Source organism: Phoxinus phoxinus (assembly GCF_949152265.1).
Source record: "Phoxinus phoxinus genome assembly, chromosome: 12".
NCBI classification, from domain to species: domain Eukaryota; kingdom Metazoa; phylum Chordata; class Actinopteri; order Cypriniformes; family Leuciscidae; genus Phoxinus; species Phoxinus phoxinus.
In genome coordinates this window covers 20,644,432-20,666,984 of record NC_136887.1, presented here as the reverse complement: position 1 = coordinate 20,666,984, position 22,553 = coordinate 20,644,432, and the positions used below count along the sequence as shown (strand labels likewise).

Here is a 22,553-nt window from a genome sequence, read left to right as displayed (position 1 = left end):
AGCCACAATTTTTGGACAAAATGAATTAGACACCAATTAGACTGATCAGAGTTCAGCTCACTGACTCAGAAATTTGGTTGCAGTTCGGGCTAACAGCTCACTTTTGACTTTCATTATCATTCATTAATGACTTGTGTTTAGTACAGTTCATCATGATACTTCAGTATTCAGTGTATACCAAAGAAATAGTTCACACAAAAATTCGAATTCGAGACCCATACATTTTACTACCTCGCCTGATTCTGCCACATTTACACTAATGTTTATCAATGTGCATTGTCCCTGCTAAAAAAATAAATAATAAATAAATCAAACCAAAAAACAATGAAAAGATACATATTTAAGATTTTTCTGAATATTAAAATGTTTGTTTCACAGGTAAAATAAAGTAATACGGGTTTGGAACGACATAAGGATACAACTTGAATTTTTGGAGAGCTCATCCTTGAATACCCTCAATGCAAACTGCATTTTGTGTAGCAAAAACTAATAAAAGACTAATAAAGCTCTGGCTAGTAAATATACCCCAGGGCAGCTCTCAGTGGGGGCAGTTTAGAGAGGCACTGCGTTCCGGTGCCCCTTTGTACCAGTGCCCTAAGGAAGAGCAACTTCCTGTTGTTGTGGACTCTGTCATATTTCAATACAATGGTAAATCCAGTACCCCGACTAACAGTACAGCCCACGACATCCGCTGAAAATGTATATTCCTGGTACAGATTGCATTGTGGTGGACACACTGACTCCAGTAAAGATATGCAGGTTGTAAAACCAAAGCTATGCTGGTTAAACAATTCTATGACAAATATCTGTGAATGAAATATACTTTAAATGATCCCTGATTATGTGGGGTGAGTCAGTACATTTAATTATGCTAATTTAATCACTTTATTTGATAAATGGCACATGCCTATAACAAATAACTGATATCTGGCCAGTGATTTGACCTACATAGACTTTCTAACAGGTGATCAGAATAGGCTTATAAAATGAAATGTGATATGTAACAACATATCTAGGAAGTACTCCTTTTATACAGATGGGAGAGGAGTAAAGAAGTGCTGATGCGATGACAGGCAGAACAATGCTGACTGCTTACACTGTCTGTCTAAGGCACTAACCTTATGGCCCTGTCAAAATATCTGACTGTCAGTCCGAGAGCAATGCATGGTCAGGCAAAGAGAGGAGAGAGGCAGAGAGAGCGTCTCCAGTTAGATAGACAGACTGAGAGAGGAAGAAATGTAGAGTGTGCGAGGCGCCTGTCACATCCCTCCATTGTGCAGTTTCCTCTTGGCCCTTGTTTTTGTATACACACATGTCAGTAAAAATACTCGTAACACACATGCCATTAGGTTAGGACACAAAAGAGAGCGATCTGCAAATAAGAGACTTCCTGTTTGATCCAAATGCCTGTCTGCCTCCATGGGTCAGGGCTTTTTTGAATACAGAATAATAATGGGGGGGGGGGGGGGGGGGGAGTTGCCAAGGTGCAGCTCAATGGGTCTATGTCTGTATTGTGTTGAACAAACAGAGAACTTGTGAATGTTACTTATAACTTTTCTAAATAGCACTGGTGTAAAGTTAGTCATGCTTCGATATTTTTATCTCTTTGTTGGCTACAGTATTTAGAGTGAATATATTTTTCTTTCAGAAAGGAATGAATGCTGGGTTGATTAGTGAGGTTGTGCAATAAGCGAGACATAAAGTGATGAAAGAGTGACTACTAGTGTACACCAAGAGTAAAATAAATGGCAGATTGCCAAGAAAGAGTTTTTTTTATTGTTTTAATATCTTTGAAATGAATTCAATAATAAATGTCAATGTGAAGAAAAAATCCAGGAATCACTAAGTTAGCATGCCATCTTTATTTCATTTGTTTATTTGCAGCATAAAACATTTTATAAGTCTCCAGTAAATATTTCTCAGGGTAGTCCATTTTTGTATTGGCTCTAAAAAAACACATAAAAAAATAATAATTTCACCATTATTGCCAAGTAGAAGAATATATATATATAAAGAATGGGCTAACATTGTGCACTTACTGTCAATCTCTGGGCCTTCATCAGTTTGTCTTAATGAGCATCATGTCAAACTAAAATTGATTATCATTTGTGGCTACATTTAGGCTATAGCGTGGTCATGTCTTTCTCTGGAACATAATTCATTCGCCTCCAAACGGGCTAATTATTGTCATAGTAAGAAGCTTTTGTTGGCGGGCAGGTTCCTAAATTAATCCAATTTGTCTACTGTAGCCTATTTACATTGTGTTTTTTCTAACTCTGCATAAGAGGGCGCTATACATCCATATACAGTAATGCCGTGATCTGTGAAAACCCACCCTGCACTTCAACTTTCCCCCTGCATGACCTCACACCTCAAATTCGCTGCAAGCGACAAAAACAGAGCGCTGCCTGCCATTACAATTAACAAATCTGTTTTACAGAGCAGCGCGCGCTTGCAGTGTAGATGGGTGTGAGGAAACACGCTGCTCTGCTCTCGCTTGCCTGACGTCACCCCGGCGCGCGCTTCCATAGATGCGAGCGCGAGAGTACAGTGACAGCGCCTCGTCCACTGTACGCAACACTGCTCAGCACTATCTCAGGCTATACTCGAGAAACGGCAGCAGATCATGGAATGTGACTAGGCAACATTCCGCTTTATTTCAGGCCGGTCGTCCGCCCTGCACTCACGGGGTGCAGTACTTTAAGCTCACCGTTCCCATTATTAACCAATTGATCACTGCCCCCTGTGATCCGTGAATCACACCGGGAGCTTTACCATTTGTAATAATTATTCCTCGAGTTTGTATCCCACTCTAACGGTTCGACTCTGACTACAAGCTCAATAACTGGATTTTATCGGTGGAACAATAGGCGACTGCTGTTGTCTGGATATTAAAATTTACTCTTGGATTATTGTCTCAGCATCATGAGCACGAGTGGTGAGTAAATTCTTGTCATTGTTACCTTGGTCTAATCGCAAAGATTAATGATATAGGCTACTAATGCAAAATGACCGAAGTAGATATAAATCTAAATTTAAGGTAAAATAAATAAACTTTGTCTTGACCTTGTAAAATTAGAGCAGTTTGTCTTATTCCGGTGTCTTATTCAAGCGTTTGACCTCTTGCTCCTGACATGTCCCAAATACATTCTCACTGAATCAGGTAGGCTATATGAAATAATAATAATAATAATTGTAATAATAATAATAATATAACAAGATAATAATAAGCTATTAGTATTAATTATTTATTTCTTCTTCGTATAAATATAATGCTATTTTATCAATAATAATAGCCTAATGATAGGCTAGGCTACTATTAATTATTTTATAATAATAATATTTATTATTATTATTCAGAGTTACAAATGAGTCTTGTGCTTAGGATTTATGAGTAGGACTGTTATTCCTTCAAAACTGACTTTGGTCATCAAAAATAAATTGTCCAGACTCCAGAAGTTAATATTTCAACTAGATGTTTGACCGTTTTGCTGACCGTTCAGCTGAACTGAAAAAGCTTGACAAAATTATCCTGACAAAATATGCCAATTTTGAGATCAAATGTTATTTGAAACGATGTTATGAAAACTTAGACACACTCTGGTGACCAGTGAGTCCAGTTTGGTGCCAGTCAGATATGCTTGGTTGCATTCATTTAGCTCTCATCCAATCAAAAGCATTAATGAAATCGTTATTTCTGATTACATGCTGTAGAAATCTGTTAGATGAAAAGACGCACGTCAACAGAGAATACAAGACAGAGAGGTGGCCAGTGCAAGATCATGTTGGTGACCAGCTCTCCTTTGAGGCTTGTGCTTCAGTCAGCTGATGCTGCAAGGGCATGACCGCTGCATCTCATAATGATCCTTTTATGAGAAAAGTTCAGCAGAACTTTACAAACAGAACTGTTTTCCTGTTTGTTTGTGCGTACTTGGCAAATGGCGTGCTGTTCTGTGATCAGAAATGATTTGCATTCTTGCAACAAGCCGTTAAATTGCTTTCTCAGCTGATGAGCGGACGGACCAGCTTTGCCCACATGTGTCCCACTCTCTGAACTAATCCACCCCTTAGTTCAGGACACACAGCTCACAGCACCAGCTCACTCTGATAAAACAATGTCACATCAGCCAATTGAGCTTGCTTTATTCATTCTTTCAAAGCATTTTGCCTGTCAGCTGAGTATGGGGCTGCTACCAGCGTGTTAACCGTATGGAGAGCGAGTGTTTTAAAATGCAGACAGATGGCAAGGGAATGAGTGCAGTGGCCGAGTTGTGTCTCATGGCAAAAAAGGGCTAGCTGGAGAGCTACCAAAAAATGAACAGGCATGCCTGGTCCACAAGAGACCTGGAGTGTTTTGCAGAACATTCGCGTAAAGCTCATGACATAATCGGACATTTTTTTACTTTGCAAATAGACATGCTCTTTTTTTTTTGTAGAAAGACCCTACTGACTGCAAGTCTCAAACTTACCTGATATAGCCACTCATGCAGACACATGGCATTTGAATGGAGCAGTAACCGTGCACAATGGCGTGTTGAACACATTGGGCATGATAGCCTTAAGCCAGTGAAAATGCCGAGCAATTACACAGAGGTCAGTTGGTCTCTCTTCATTTGCGGCTCCCTACCTTTCTTATGGTCAACTGCCATTATCAACTGCCCTCTATTTTCTGCACCACTGAGAGAACAGGCAGACAAGTGAGTAGCGGAATGCTCCCTCAATCTGTTCTCCATTCCCTGTGCGTTCTGTCTTTCTCTTTGTTCTCCTGTTTGATTCTCCTGCCTTCAGCAATGTGAATATCAAAGATTTCTGTGCCTTTAAGATTAGTAAGTGATAGTGATTGTTTATTAGGAAGGGCGAAGGATTAGAAAAGGAGAGTGGGGGTACATAAAAGCCTGGTTCATGAATTTTATTTAAGTGATGTAACAATCGGCCTATGAATGTGACTGTGAGTCCAGACTCCAGCCTAGGCTTCCTGAAGTTGTCCCACCCTGCTCCTCCTGTGTCAGCATTCACGACTCAGCATCCCTCACATCAATCACACGCTGGCACACACATTTACAGAAGTGCCCCTGTCACCACTGTCCTGTCATGCCTGCCCTGTGGAGAGCAATGAGGTGGAACCCGGCTCGCCCTTCAGTGTTCAGACCTCGTAAACACCAACAGTTATCTGTAACCACAGCACCCATTTTAGCCTTTACAGCCATCTGAAAAAAATGAATGCGCTTCTTTCTGTTGATAATAAAATGAGCATGAATCAATATTAGGAACAAACAAAAGCAATTTAATTAACTGTCAGGATATTAGCATATAGAATAAGTTTATTATGTGTTATCTGCTCATAAAAGAAAACATTGGATTAATTTACTGTCATTATGACAAAGCCCTCTATTAATCACAAAATTGCTTTATAAATTATATGCAGGATTGACTTGTAAAGTTTGCTTAGTAGCCCTCAGTAATTTTTTTAAATTATTATTTTAGGTTTATAATTGGAATGTAGTGTTCCATGAAGAACCTTTTTATATAAAAGGTTATTAATACTGGGAAAAGTCTTTATTTTCAAAAATCACTGAAAGGTTCTTTGGGGAACCCAAAATGGTTATTTTATGACATCGTTGCCCCCCCCCCCCCCTTTTTTTAAAGTATAGGGTAGAGTAGCGCCCAGTTAACATTTGGTTGTCTGGATGAATCTTTTTCCCATATGATGGCTGGAACTCTTAAAATCGGATGATTATTTCCCAGAAAGTGGAGGTTATGAACTTAAAAATTGCCCAGTTATAATGGTGGCTCCCCTGATAAAACTTTATGCACTATGCATCTGCCTTGATGCTACTCTGTAGCACATATCTGCATAATGCATTAGCTCTACCTGGGAGTTGATTTGATCTGAGCTAGTGTGTCAGCAGACGTAGACCCACTATGGCACCGTAAACACACACTCATTCCATCTGGAGTGCAGTCCGGCTCAGCGTCAGCACCCATTTGTCATTCCGGTAGCCCAACTTTATGATTTCGCTGCACTGGGAACAAAAGAGAAACACCATCATATTAACATTTGTCAGGGTTGAATTTCCTACAGATCCTTTCTAAAGATTTAATTCTCCATGCATTTCCCCTGGATTACATATACAGGCCAATATATTAGATGGGGCTCTTTCTATATGACCATGTAGATATGAAAGCCAGTAGATGGACACAGACAGAGTGGCTTTTCACTGTCAGTCCAGTAGCCTACAACATCTGCAAGGCACATGCTATAGAACTTTTTTTTTTTTTTTCAAGGAAAGAGTACTACCTGTATTGTCTGCATGTGCTGACTGGATTGTGGCTCATTGCTATTATAACAATGGAAAATAAACTGCTACTTAATTAGAAACTTAGCTTTGACAAACAGATATTTGCATACATGGGAATAGTTTTAACTGTTTCTGCACAACCTCTTCATCATTGCTCAGCGTTTTTATTTCATAAACCACTAAGGATGGCATTTTCTTGAATAGATTTTGTGCTCTTCTGTGTTATTTATCTTCTCTTCAGTGTCCAGTTTCAGTCCAGTCAGGAGTGATTTTGGCAAGCTCTGTTAGTGGGCCAAGCTTATAACCAAGAATATTTGGTTTCCTTTATAGTGTCTTCTGTCTCTATTCAATGACCAATGCTAAATTGCAACTGACTAAAGGCTTTTGCTGCTGTCCATTAAAAATCCAAGGAATCATCTGCTGTCATCTAAGTCACGAAGGTAGATAACTCATAGAGTGACACATAGGGATGTTCATCCAGTGACCCTGACCCAACACATTTCTCTAAACTTAGTTGAAATCCCAAATCATTAGTAACCCTGAGAGCAGATCGAAGGCCGGAGCAAGTCCTTGAGGCCCTCAGACCTCATTCTGTCTGACCTTGTGTTTGGCTGGTTTGAGTGATCATTTTTCTGACAGGGTCAGTTCAGCTCCTGTCGCTACAGCAGCGTTGGCTTGAATGTAGCAGTAGTCATATATCAAATTGAGTCAGGTTCTCCAGAGGCCCACGTCTACTACTTAACTGCAAACTGGTTTTGAATTCTCGAAGGGGCAGTTTATACGACACTGTTTTCAACTAAAAACGGAAAACGTTTTATGCGTTTTCGCCGAGCAATTACACGACAACTGCATTTTGGGGGCCTGAAAATGCAAAATTTTGAAAATGGGTTTTAAAATCGTCTCTGTGTAAACTACAAAAACACACATTTGTGAAAAGGTACTTCATCGTTGTGTAAACGTACCCCAAAATACTTTACAACTCCAACTTTTCTTAAACAGGTTCCAGGGGATATGTGGAAAGATTATGATGTTCTTTTTAAACCTATAACAGAGGAATTAACACTAACAAACAATATAAGGATTTGTAATGAGAACAAAGATTTAAAGTAATGAAAGGTCATTCAAATGAAATAATGGCTTAACAAACTGTGTTACTTTTTAAGATATACACTACCATTCAAAAGTTAGGGGTCAGTAAGATAATAAAAAACTTTTATTCATTCATATATATATATATATATATATATATATATATATATATATATATATATATATATATATATATATATATATCACAGTCTCCACAAATGATTAAGCTGCACAACTGGTTTAAACATTGACAATAATAAGAAATGTTTCTTAAACAAATCAGCATATTAGAATAATCTCTGAATGATCATGTGACACTGAAGACTGTAATTATGCTAAAAATTCAGCTTTGCCATAAAATATATACTTAAAATGTAAAATACTTTTAAATAGAAAAGATGTATTTTAAATTTCAATAATATGACTCAATATTATTGTTTTTTAATACATTAGTGATCAAATAAATGCAGCCTCGAGACTTTTAAAAAATATAAAAAATCTTCCCAAACTTTTGCATGATACTGTAGATACCGTATTTGTTAAGCCATATATATATATATATATTTTCATCCCATCAATTTTTCCAGACAAATGTAGCCTATCATAGTAAACGATAAAAAGATCAGATTCTATATTGTTTTAGATATGTGGAATGAATAAATTATGTTATACTTATACATTGGTTATTTTAAGTAAACTATGCTGTCAACAACCACGAAAAACACAACCAGTTCTGGTCAGAATTATTCTTGTCGCAAGTAAGAGTTCTGGCTCTACTAAGGAAACAGGAGTGTTACTTAGCCATTAATTCTATCACTGGATTTAAAGGTCTTCACTCGGTGCTCATTACTGTGAAGGATAAGTGGACTCTGTCTGGCCACAAGGTCTTGTTTACACCTCTCTTCTGCCTGGCTATGGAGGAATTGAGAGCAGCCTTGTCACCTCCACTCTCCCACAATCCTGTGTGACTATAATCCGTCGGAGACTCCTCTGCTGAGGGCAGAAATAGCAGTGGCCCCTTAGGTCCTGTGGTTATCACCTTACACCTCGCACCGGATGTAACCGGCCATCTTGCTATATTGCTCAACATCAGCGCTCAAAAGTTTCTCTGAAGAACTAGGCTTCTTTGAATCTACCTTTTTGTACATTCAGCTTTTTAATTATTTATTTATTTATTGAGAGAGAGTATAACTGAGTTTTTTTGTACAAACCGAGAGGAATTTGTAGCAACATGTTTAAACCATTGAAACTGTAAGACAACTCAGAGTGACCTATTTTGGGGTTTGGGGATTTGTTGTTTTTATTTGAACTGAGAAGACTGTCAAGTCAGTATCAATAATAGACAGTTTCCTTCTTAAAACCTGAATTAATTTGAATATATTTTAGCCTCCATTACAGGAATACTTTCTACTAAAGCATGAATGAAAGGTATCTAATGTAGGAGCCATTAAAAACTTTAATCCTTTGGGCACGTCCTCCCCTGATCTCTGTGCATGTGGTATAGCAGGGATTACACAGCCTGTTTACACCCATAGGCCCTCTTGCAGGTGGGCTTCCAGCTCAGTGACACCCATACATGACAGATGAATGATTCCTGAAAGACATATTGTCTTTTAACTGCATAAAGTTTTTTTCCTTTGAGCTGTCACCTCTGTTTATTTGACTGTTATTGTATGTGAAAGCTTATGGGAGCTCACAGTCTAGCAATGCTTTGGGGAAAATAGTTCTCACACATTACCATAAATGCTTCTGGTTTTGTGATATTGCAAAACATCTCTTATTTTCTCTTTTGTGGCTGTTATCTGCTTTTAACAGCATCATGACTATAGTATACTCTGCACTCTTCACTGACAAAAGACCGTTGGCTCGCAGAGCTGAGGGCCACACACACAATTCAGAAAACAGCTCTGGAAGTTGGCCAGGCAGCGTGTTGCTCTGCCAAAGGAATAAGTGCTTACAATATTATCAGTGTGAGATTGAGCCACTGGAGGAGGCATAACAGCATTAATGGATCATTGTTCTTCAGCTGTGGATGAAGAAAAGTCAATGAAACTCTCTATTCCAATAGACTGAAAATATGCGAAGTTCAAGTGATCTTCTACAAGACATTGTTTGTTGCAGTGAAAATGCTCTTTAAAGCCCTCAGATGCTTGACCAATTTACCAATATGCTACTGTACTTACTTATACAGATATTTTGATTATAGTTTTACAATATTATTTATTGATTTTAGTTACAAGTGTTTTTTTTTTGACAAAATAAATAGTATTGAAATTCAATATCTTCTAGTACAAGACATTTTTTTGCATTGAAAATGTTTTCAGCCCTCAGAATGAGATACACGACTATTTTACCAATAAACTGTTTATTGTATACTGTAGATATGTTGATAATACTTATAAAAATAATTTCTAGTTACTTCATATTTTTATTTATTTAATAACACTGTTAAATGTAGCATATATCAAATTGAATAGATTTTTCGTATTCTATTGACTTTAATGTCTAATTTCTTAAGTTCCTAAGTGCCTATTTGTGTTGTTTTAATATATTTTGGCAAAATAGTATAAAATTGCAGTGCCGGCCATTTATTGTTTATCTGCTATAAAGTGAAAATATTCATTGACTTGATATTTATTGACGGCCAGAATTTTAATATTGGTGCATCCCTAATAATTCAGGTTTGGGTGAGGGCACGTTGATAAGCTTGATTTATTGTTGAAAAATAAGCTAATTTCCTGCACAAGTTTATCTGATCAGTATCACTACCTGACTTGACACTTTATGCTTGCTGATTACATTTGTCTTATCCAACATGCACATAAAAAACAGTTCTGCCCTGCTGCCAGCATTGTAGCTGAAACAATGGAGATCAGAGTAGTAGGGCATGTGTCCTTGCTGTTTTCGACATTTTCCCCCAGTTAAATCCTTTTAGACTAAAGCGAGAACAACAGTTGCTACAGTGATTGCACAATAATTGATTTATTCACTGGCTGAGTGTTTGAATGCCTGTTATGCATCTTTAATAGGAGGACAATCAGCACAAAACATCCAGCCATCAATACAGAGAAAGAGAGAGAGAGAGAGCAAAGGAAATTATTTATGTAACCCTCAGACCTATTATAAAAACAATCACAAAAACTCACAAATACAGCATTTGAGGGCACTTTTGGTTTAACAATAGAAAAAACATCAACGCACCAAAATAAAAATTCTGTCCAATCCTGATAAGGCTATTCCGTAATTATTTGTGTTATGGCAAATGTTAAAATACTATACTAATTTGTTTTAGCATTTATAATGATTTATTTAGAGACTAAATTAATCATTGTACATTTTTATTGTAAATTAAAACCAATTGTAGATTTAGGCATCACAACATTATAAAGTCTAATGTCAGCCAAAAATGATATGGTCTTCTAATATCTCTTACTTATTGCCTTTTTGTCTTTTCCCCACTAGTACCCTATCAGCAAAGCTCGTGCAACAGTGAACGGGGCTCTGGACCAATCCACTGCTTTCGCTGCCGGGAGGTGTGCAAAGGAGAGGTGGTACGAGTGCAGCATGTCCACTTCCACATCAAATGCTTCACCTGCCAAGGTAAGAGTCGAGTCTCTGGCCGTAATGCATTGGAAATGCTGGTTACCTCTCAGAGCCATCTTTTAATTATGGGAAATGTTTCTATTGGCTTGGATTTGTTTCAGTTTCCAATAGATTCTATTCAGTAATAGCACTTCATTAAGAACTAAAGCAGCGCTCTCTGCTTCTGACCTAATAGCAGTTTGGCATCAGTGGTTAGAAGCAGTGGATTTCTGATTTAATGATGCTGGCTGTGCTCCTGGGGCTGTCTGAAGTAGGGACCTGTTGAATAATGAGATCCTCTGGCCTCACGTCGTCAAGATCTTAGCTCAGTGATGCCTCATGGCGTTGCCCTCAATTATCAGTGACGTCAAGAAATTAAAATATAAAACGAATGTGAATGATGTGACCAGGAACCCTCACCTTTAGATTGTTAGATTCAAAATATGGAAGTAAGACCCTTGAGTGATGGACTCATTTCGGTTTAATGAGCTTTTATAAGGTTGTATATGTGCTACTTTTCCTTGCTTACACCAACTGGTGTTGCCACATGGTCCCTGCGTTGCATTTATGGGGTTGCTGTGGTAACCGTGTGGAGGGGCACCCTGCCCCTGGTTGGTGGTTATTCTCAGCTACACTATCAAACCAACAGCCAATAGCAGCCTCCCATAGCAAACCCTAGGGCATAGTTGGTAGGGAAGAGGGGGGCTCATATATGGAGAGACGGGGTGGGAGAGACCGAGTTGAAAGAGAGCGGCAGCCTCCTTCCCTCCCTCCATTATGACATCACGAGTTGCCTTGGAGCACATGAAGTTACTCAACAATAACAGTCCTTTTCCTTTTTGCTTTCTCCAACTTAAATTCACCCGCTCTCCAAGGGCTGCTTATTTTCCATGAATATTGCATTGAGCAATAATGTATGTCATCTCTAATTCAACACCACACCTTATTTAATGATTTGTGTTATATATTATTGTGTGCGTGAGTGTTAGCCGTGCACTGTGCGTGTAGGAAGTCTAACTGCTGTTTCAACAGCTCATATCTCCAGCATGGAACAATGCCGTGTCATTGTTACAGGATGGCTTGTTTACAGTCCAGTGACTGATGGTTCGGCTTCTGTGCATGCTGTGTTTTGTTTGGTTGGGAGAACGGAGTGTGCTGATGAGCCGTGGGGATTTGAGGCCCAGTTAATTGGATAAAGGGGCAACATTTGTGGGGTATTTCACAGGAATCTCAGCTCACTCAGCATGTACTGTCACAGGTCAGCGGGGTCACATTGGAGTCGCAGTTGCCGGTGTTCGTAAACAGGTGTCAATCCGCTTTCACCCTTTTGTTATGGCCAAAAACCAAATATGGATGATTAGGATGTCCATAATGTTTTATGTGTTTTATTTCAGGAAAAAAAAGAAAAAAAAACCTTACCTGTGGCAACATTTCTGAAAATAGCTTATTTTGTGACACTTTGAAAAGTGAAATGTACAGTAAGTGGTGCTAAAACATGTTCAGTTTTATCCGAAACAGATGAACATGCAACATTTTATTATATTGGTTGAACGCATCGCTTCAGTTCAGAAATTAAATCTCTGGTGAGTTGCAATAAAAGGTTAGTGCTCTGTCCCATTTGAAAGTAAAGTACTGTACCTACGCTAAATGCATTGTATATGTGGTAAAATTGTTTTAAAATGTTAAAAGTGTTTTGAGATCATAATATTCTATTGTGTAAGGAACTGCCCAAAAATAAGTCTTTAATAATCGATAATGTGCCCCTGTAATCATAATTTGTGTGAATAGGAAGGAATACAAGTTGTTGGTGTTTTGCTGTCACTTTAGTGTTCATTTCCAAGAGGTCCTCGCTGCAGCCTGTAGCACGATGACGTAGCTGGATGGTCCAATACGTAGTGGACGCTGTTACGCGGATGCGCGGTGGTGTGTTTTGGTGACGTCATATATGTATGCGCACTTGTAGAGTTGGTGAACAATCGCAGGGGCTTTGATCTTCCAAGAAGAATAAATTTAAATATAAATGGTCACTTGAGTATGCAAGCTCTTTTCCGCCACAGAATAAAACATTTAAAAAATAATTGCGACTTTTTGTCTCACAATTGCAAGTTTACATCTAGCACACTGACTTTATTTATCAGAATTGCGTGAAATAAAGTCTCAATTGCGTGTTATAAAATCAGAATTGCGAGATATAAAGTCAGAATATAAACGATTATAACCCAGAGATCGGTACAGCGCATGCGTATATTACGTCACCAAAACACACCTCCATCCACTACGTATTGGACCATCCAGCTACGTCATCGTGCTACAGGCTGCAGCGAGGGGTCTCTCTTCATTTCAGCTGGAAACTGCAGTATATTGTATGTACAGGTACTTTTTTGGGGTTTTGCAAAAATGTAGTTAGAGGCATGGTTTTCCAATGAGCCTATGTTGGTTTTATCGATCAGAGTTTCAGTTTAATGTCAAAAGGCATGCTGTTGGAATCCATGACTGACTTGGTAATCGGTCTAAAATCAATAGTTTGTAATGGAATTATTTGGTTTGGGCTACAATCAAGTAGATTACATTGGTTGGCTTTACTTGACGACATGCCTTTGCAAACAGGATGAGATTAAGAAAAGGAGAGATACATTTGGAATTATAGTTAATTGAAACAGCAAGCACTCAAGCACACAGGAAGAAACATGTGGGCCAAGGTCATGTAGATACACCTGAAGCTGAGGCAGTGGAAACGTTTTCAGTGGGAGTTTACACAGGCTTTGGCCATGAGAAGCGGTGGATGCTGTAGTGTACACACAGGTACTGTATGACTCAACCAGCTGTTTTCAAGGACACACCAATGATTAGTTTGTGTAAAGGTGAGGGAGCCAGGCATATTACTGGTACACACTTCCTGTGTATGCAGTCATGTCCCTATTTTAACGATCTAAGCGGATGGTCTAAAACGTAGGGTGCACTTAATCCTGAATCCACGTTTGGTAGTTTAATGACAGGAAAAATGGTCGCGCCCGGTGCATGGTCTAAAAGGGTTGTCTCTATTCTCTTAATGAGTAATGGGTGTGTTTTGGGTGTAACATGCAAAAAAACAACCAGAGTGTAATTTCCCATTTCTCTTTAAAAGCCAGTTGCGTTCGCCCCATGGCAAGTTGTTATTTACATGGTGGAATTTGCAAGCGGAAAGACTCCAGAGAGCAGACGGATCTGCTTGAGCGCGAAGAAAACGCTTATCCCGCCCTGAAGCTAATTTCATTGGTTAAGGTTACAGTGACCGGTAGGTTTAGGGATCAGTCAGTGTTTGCTGTTTGGTGTAGGCAATCAGATTCAGTTCTGTGATTGACGCAACCAATAAAATCGTAAGAATCTACTGCAGGCTGCAAAATTACGACTTCTCTGATGATGCGTTTACTGGTGTGAGGGCGGGACAACTTGTCACTTACGTGAGATTACAGTAATAGCAAATAACAATAATCCAATGATCCAATCAATTCCCGATGGACAAAATAATTTGTACCCAGTGGTGTAGTCTAGTTTTTTGTAGTGAGTATACTGTGACCCCCCCGCCGCCTAACCTGTCTCATCACCCCATAAGCACCACCACACTCACTAATGCATACAGTATGCAACGACATGTAATTGAGAGCATTATGAGACTAAGTGTTATCAAAATGTCAATTTATTATAAGCAACACAAGACTTTAACAGCCAATGACATATACAGCAGAGGAGACTGTACTGATTTTCTACTGTTTAGTGTTAATCACCATTTAACTTAACAGTTAAGAGCTACATTTAGCCTTAGATGTTATATGAATATGGTCCCTGAAGCACAGGTTTTATCAGCTGACAATAATAATAATAAAAAAAAAAACATTATAGGCACAAATACAAATTTACTTTTAGAAATGGTGCTTTTGAAAGAAAATGGTGTTATTGTTTTGGCAAGTTTACTGTTTAAATTAAAACATGTATGAAAATTTGTGTGATATTCCTTTTTAAAATAAGTTGTAATAGATTTAATTATTATTATTATTTTACAGAACATTTTACTGTGCAATTTCTTTCATAATTTCTTTGAGTTTATACCGAACTTTTATTTTGACAGGTTGTCGTAAAGACATTTTCTGTGTGTGTGTGATAGGCTACGAATGAATGACGATAGTTTTATCAAATGAAATGGTGAAATTCTCATGAAGTGACTCTCATAGCAGCTCTGCGATTAAGTTCACATGTGTAGCCTACATGTCCTCATAGCTACAGTGAAGCGCTGAAAACACCACGAGCGTGAAGTCACGCGCGCTTCAGTGTGTGTGTGTAGTAGAGCACACATTGAGCGCTCATTCCCATAGACGCGTTGAACAACTGCAGTCTCTTTGAGTTTTTAATATTCACAGACACTAGTCGCGATTTGATTCATTGTACAGACCTACTTTTGATTTATTCATTCAAAAAAATGACCAAATTCCGTGACGTTCTGCTTTATACAGTTGTGAGTGGATTCCGCGATTTGATCTGTGTCCATTGCAAACACAGACGCGGTGAATTTATGAATGAAAGTGTGAAAGTTCTGTCACAAAATGAAGTTGTTACGTATCCTCAAGCTTTTTTTAGTGGGTATACGGAAATACTTGGCATTTCCTAGTGGGTATACGGCGTATACCTGCGTATCACGTAGACTACACCACTGTTTGTACCCTACATTTGATCTGGTTCGAGAAGCTGTTTCACTCGGATATATGTCGCAATAGGGAAAAAAAGATTATCGCAACTTCTGTTTCATAATGACTTCAAAAGGTATCTTCCTGTGTAGACATTAGACAGCGAGCAAAGTCCCTTTCAATTAAAGTCTCTTTACTTGGCGGCCATATTTGCAACGCATCCGGACAGCTATTTCAGGCATCCAAGACCAAAGTCCTCTCTATTTTAATGGGGGAATCCAAACTGCTTGCCGAACTCACAATTAAAAAACACATATTTCAAGTCAGCAAAAATAAAATCTGTCATGAACTGTCCCATAAATGCTCATGTGCAGGCAGCCCTAATAGATATTATTAGCTGTAGATATTATGGTCTCAAGTTCTTCTTACGGCAGCTGCAGTGACGCAATAACTTTACCAATCAGTGATTTGCTCTTTTATTTAAGTTGGGACATATTCCACCATATTGCTCATTGCAGTTTCTCCCATTCATAAGTAATAAGAGTGCACTGTCTTTGTATATAGTCTTTGCAGTGAGGCAGCTTTTGTAACAGAGCTCTAAAGGTTTTTTCTTTTGCTTTATTTCATCCTTCCTCATTGTGTACACCACGCATCCTTTCAAGCACACACACACACATATACATTCACATTCATGCATGCACACACATGTTCACGCAAGAGCAAATTTTGTTTGTTTCTGCATTACTATTGTGGGGTTCTTGCTAGATGTGCAGGCACTAAAAACTCATTAAATCTCTATTTGCTTGTGCATTTATTTCCCCTATTTAAATAAAAGTCAGATTGGAGACTAACAGCGCTGTGCGGGGGATGGAAGTCACACACTTGTTCTGACCTCCTGACTCCTTTCTAGCTTTCTAGCTTTCTAGTTGGCTCTTCTCTCTCTCCTACATGAATGCAAACAGATAATGAACACAGCTGTGCAACTATTTATATCATAGAGACATTCAGTGGTCCCAAAATGTATTTGGACAGCACTTGTAAAAGTTTGAATGTCATTGCATTGCAGAACAAAATATCAAAACAAGTGGTATTTATGAAGAAGGGCAGCACAAGTACACTTTTTAAGCAGGTAATTTCACAAAAAGAAGCAATGACATTCATATGCTGATTGTTTTACTTTATGTGTGTTAAAATACTTGTTAGAGTAACTGTAGATATTAGTTGTCAGATTGTTTTCTGTCACCTGTGACCGTATAATTTCTCTTTTTTTTAAATGGGATGTTTTGCTTTATTAAAATTACTTGTACAGTACTATATTATTATTCATAAACCTTCATAAATGCATGGGCTGTAGACTAAAGGATTTAAATACATTTCAGGAATTGAAATGCATTTGTATTATTTCCATGGATTTAAATGAATAATTAGTGCCCACTTGCTATTTTAATCCGTTTAAAAAAAGCGACTAATTAATGGAGAAAACAGCATGACAAACGCAGGAATAAATACTTTAAGAGAGAATGTTTATCTTCTCTCAGAACCACAAGCATATGATCAAATTTTCTGGTCTCTCTTTAAGTAGGCCTAAATCTGCTGCTTTTTAACTAGAAGCGTGGGTTATTTGAGCTGAATGCTTGACAGGATGTCTGAGTGCAATGTCACAGAGCAATAAATATCCAGACCAGCTCACCCACACATGAGTCTCTGTAGTGGGTGACTCACAGGTATGAGCACCATACCAACTGGCAGACTTAATTTGAAAGTTCATCCAAAAATTATGTTGTCTCATTGAAATGAATGATGAAATGTCTCATTCTTCAAAATACATAAAATTATGACAGACATTTGAGTTTTGGGTGATCTACCCCTTTAAGTTACAGTTCCACTTGAGCTGCTTTTTCTCTCTATTGCTCTTGTGTGTGATAAGGGCATTGTTCTGAGGCACCTGTGCACATTATCTCAAATTGGCAAAGTAGGACTCAAAATTCCAAGAGGGAGACATTCTATCTGAAATGGCCAATGTTTTTTACAGAAAATTGCTGATGACAATTGCAGTCGACCTCTAGACAACAGATTTTGAAACCTAATGACTTGGATTAAAGTGTATTATATTACCAGTATTTTTTTTAATCTGTATTGTGTATCTGAATATTTATTGGATATATACAAAGTTCTGTAATGAAACTCTAGATGGCGAAGGCTGATTTGATAACTCAATTTGTTAGTGAGCTTGCTGCTTCAGCATTCAAATACCTGCCATTGTTTGCTGTTAGCAGTCTGCAGCGCACTTTCAGAAAACCTCCTCCTTCCCCAGCTCCACCTGTATAGATCTGCTACGGGGGGTTAGGTCATGTACCTGCGTTGTGCAGCAGCAGCATGTCTTACATACTTACTGTCTGTGAATGTATTGGCAGTAGTAAGTCTCTGTACTTGCTCTGAGTCTGCAGCAGCAGCAGCATAGCAGATCTATTCCGTCAAGACCAAATAAATAGCATTACCATATCCATTATGCCGGGAGTTGTCATGACAGGAGTACACTTCCCTATTTTCAGCAAGTAAAAAACTTTTGTACATTATAATGTTGGGATGACTACATTTACTTTTAGCATTTTGTTTAAATTGTTTAAATATATAATTTTAATATCGATCATTTTCATTTATGGGATAATTGTCATAACATGAAAATAGTCATTGGGTATGCCTAATAAATTCTTCAGCAAATGGCCCCCATCTGCAAGTTAGTTCCAATTTTCAGTTAAATAAATTTTATTTTACTGCTTAATATACATCGACTTCTGCAGTTTTGTCATAGTCAACAAATTCTTCTCAGAGCTGTAACTCACAAACAGTCAGTATACTTTACTAATCAAATATTGCTGCTCAGCACTGCTTCTGAACAGGAGTGGCAGGTCATTAAAATGTCTGTCAAAACAGATGCCCTTTTTAAAAGCTGAGAGTTAATTGGCCTGGTAAGATTTTTTTTTTTCTCAAGGCATATGCAGATTCTGATATGTTTCCTATGCTATGCATTCCTATAATGATAAGCCAGTCTGAAAAAAACAACAAAAAATTCTTGAACTCTCCCAAGAGTCACACAAACAAACAAAAGGACAAATAAATGTCAGGTGCTGTTAACATCAAATTGCTGTAGTTGTGTACTAAAGCAGCTGTGATGGGGTTGATAAAAGGGTCAGTTACTATATGTGTTGTGTGGAGCCCCTCTCTTCCTAAATTGTCAGCCGCTGGAGGAGGAAGACTGAGCAGGATGGGAGCTTCACGTAACTATGGCAACGTATGCCCGTCCAATCATTAAGCCCATGCGATAGTTGCTGGGGAGACATTCTCCTACAGATGAAAGGACAGTGGCAGTATTAGAGACCGAATTCCCTATGTTGTTCCTGAAGATCAAGATAAGGTGTCAGGAATTAGCCTACTGCATGTCAACATAGAGAAACCCCAGACTGGAAATTGGACCATCTATATTGATTTGGAATAAATTAATATGCATTCATTCCACAACCTGTCAATAATACAGGGTTTTACTTTGTAATTTCCAAATAGGCTCATGTCAGATAAAAGTTCCATCTAAAGCAGTGTAGATTAAAATATCTCAAATTAGAGAGGTTAAGCTTGAATTGGAGGAATGAATATTGTCTGTCTCTTATATCTGGAGGGCTCCTGCATCATTAGGCATTTTTCAGAGAGGTTAGTAGGTTAATGGAAGCAGCTAAAAGAGAGACACAGCCTTGGAGAGAGATGGAAACAAAGACATGCTGAAAACATTATTTCTGTCTGTTTAAATCAAGTTTAAAGGTTTAACAGGAAGCAAGGAATCACAATGTGAGAGAGATAATGTACACTGATCGCAGAGATGCGATGGTGTGCGAGTGGAGGAATTTTTAAATGAAGGTATTAGGCATTATGTTACATTTCTTATATATCAGCAGGTTGTACTTTTTTCAAATCAATGTAGCAATGCTACTTTACTAATATTTACATATATTATGATTCTAATATTAAATAATAAAAATATAAATATTTTTTTCCTTTTTAATATCAAATATTGTATTGGAAAAAGAAGATAGCGATGGCCGGTTTGATATAGATGACTCATATCGTGTTGATGTACAGTTGTACGATGATAAGCCAGAATAAAACGTATAGTTTATATTATATTTATTTTTTATTTTTTGAAAATGGGATAGCAGTGACAGTTTTTATGACTCAGATTTAGTTGGATGTACAGTAGTGATTTGATGAGCTGGATACAAATTTGTAGGACTTTGTTGATGCCCTAGATAGACTACAGAAGATAAGTACTTAAGTGGGAGTGCCAATGAGTCTCACTTTTGAGGAAACTTCAGCCCCTTGGATTTATTTAACTATTATCAACATATCCATAATTTCTTTGTTGTCATTCCTTCGGTTACTCACTCCACAAAAGGCCATCTGGTTGCTCAGTGGAGGGCCCTGTAGGGCCCTAAGGGGACTAATCACTTCCTCTTCTCTCACTACACTCTCACTCCATCTTTCATTCAGTCAAAACAGCACATTAATTACAGTTTCCCATTAGAACCAGCAAGGTTGGAGAGAAGCGACACAGTAGGTAGAAAGAGGCACAGGCAGGTATACGCAGGAAGACAAGGGGATTGTCATAGGCAGAGGCACATGCTGAGCTGTAAATCATAGCATCATCTCTAGATTTGGGAATCCAAAATTGATACCAATAAAATTACAATTTCGATTCTGTTTATTGATTCCTGTGTGATTCCAAAAGCGCGCACACAGAGATCTGCCTCTCATATAGTTCATGATACTGAACTGCGCTTGAATGCACAAATATACATAAAATGATGTCGGTTTTATAAGTGAACGTAAACAGTGAAAGAAAACGCATGTGTAACAGACAGTATCTTGCATACTGCATGTCTAATAAACACTAATCAAAGAACTAAAGTAAAAGAAAATCATTAACTGATCTTGACTGAATAACCTTTGTAACTTTAATAAGGGCTAATATATATTTTATTTATAACAAGAAAATGCAGTGTTATTTCACATTTGATTCTGTAGCTTCTTTTTGTGTTTATATATGATATTGCTAATTTGTTTATTTATTCTTATTTTATTAATGTTTACTTGTCTTTAATGATGTTTGAAATGTATATTAGTTAGTCCAGTTGTTTTTGCTGTGGCATTTTTGTCAAAACCATAGGAAAATGTTAGTATTCTTTAGGCTGCTGATTTTTGTTCACGGAAATCAGCTTCAAAAAAACGTTTTGCTAAAAGACACAGTATAAATATGTTTGATATAAATGTTTGACTAAATGTTTTTACCTTATTGGAATATAAACTGGGAATAAATAAGAATCGGAATCGATAAGCTGAATCAGAATCGCTAAAATTCAAGCGATACCCAAAACCATTTAGGTGAAATGGAGAATGAATCTGGATACTGACCATCAAATCATATTAATGGGCATATGCACAATAAATTGACAATGAAATAGATGATGACAAAATAATAAAATAGTAATATAGATCACATTTTTATATGTGAATTTAAACACTTGTATACAGTGAGGTCCAGCAGTCAACAGTATGATTATATATATATTTTTCTTTTTTTCTTTCCTTTTTTTTAGCCTAATAATTTGAATAGAAAAATAATTAGTATTTGGTTTGTGGAATTAGTAAATGCAGAGATTAACATGAAATAAACAATACAGTACTTCTGCTGCATTTATTAATCTTTGCTGATGTTAACTTACTTGTAGTTGACAAATGAAACTAAGTTAAGGTTTAAATGATATCCTGGTAGTCTCAGACTTTTGAACCGCACTATATGTATCAGCACACTGTACATGTTTTTAGAAAAGGCAAACATTATTATTTTCTTCTTTCAGTAAAAGAGAAGGAACTACAGTAACAGAAAGAATAATATCCTGATAATATTCTGATAATGCGTCGAGGACAAGCCGAACAAATGAAGATGAAAAAATTTAATTGTACCACTTGATGCAATAAAATGAAAATACTAGGTAAAAAGGGTGGGGAGATGGAGGGTTGAGTAGATGAGAAGGGGCAATGGAAGTGTCTTGGGTATTGGGGTACTGGATAGTCCTGAAGAAGGGAATTTAATTGCATCTGTTGGCTGCTGATAAATACATAATCAGCCATCCCCCCCGCTGGTCCTTAATCAGTTCGGTTTTAATGACCACAGTACTGAGCAGCAAATGCCTCAACACAGAGAAAGAGAGAGAGAGAGAGAGAGAGAGAGAGAAAGGATGAGACCATAGGTGGAGGGTGAACCAACTCCAGGGTAAGGAGATACGCTTCCTCTTTAAAAACACATTTAAATAGAAGGTCATAAAATAGTTTGTAGTTACGTGTCACCTAGCAACAACCTACACATCACAGCATAAACACTTCCAATTTGCAATAAATTGTTTGTTATTAAAGCGGCTATGTTCTTAAACCACTATAATTTAAACAGAAAAGCAACTGTTTGCGTGATGATTTGTCATGACATGCCAATTTGAAAAGTGCGCCATCACTAAAAAGCTGTCACTGATTTAAATTTATCGCGATCAAGTTCCACTATATCAATGAAGCTGAGTGAACCCCTTTAGCCTTTACATAATGTCTACACTTTGTTTGTTATAAGTTAACTTTATTCTTTATTTAGTTCCAACGATATTGTTTCTCTGTGCCATTATCATAATAGCTGCGGTGTGAACTCTGCTATTCTTTAATATTGAGAATGATTTTTAGTATCTTTATTGTTATAGTTATCATTGCTGTCAAAGAGTAATTAGCTGGTGAAGTGGATTTACTTATTGTATAGTTAACAAAAGTTAACATGAGCGATTGGGCATTGTAATGTTTAAAGTGGATGTCATAACAAATGTCAGTAGACCGGCAA

General features: G+C 37.6%; 1 protein-coding gene across 11 annotated transcripts in view; it reads left to right on the top strand.

Moving 5' to 3' along the window:
- The first annotated feature begins 2,403 nt into the window (after nucleotides 1–2,403).
- ablim3 (actin binding LIM protein family, member 3) overlaps nucleotides 2,404–22,553 on the top strand; it is a 59,660-nt gene continuing 39,510 nt past the window's right edge. For all 11 annotated transcript variants that reach the window (XM_079631204.1, XM_079631203.1, XM_079631211.1 and 8 more), the window contains exons 1-2: nucleotides 2,404–2,938; nucleotides 10,851–10,988. In XM_079631204.1, coding sequence (XP_079487330.1) covers nucleotides 2,926–2,938; nucleotides 10,851–10,988 — 151 coding nt within the window. In that variant the 5' untranslated portion in view covers nucleotides 2,404–2,925. The remainder of the gene's footprint in view (nucleotides 2,939–10,850; nucleotides 10,989–22,553) is intronic.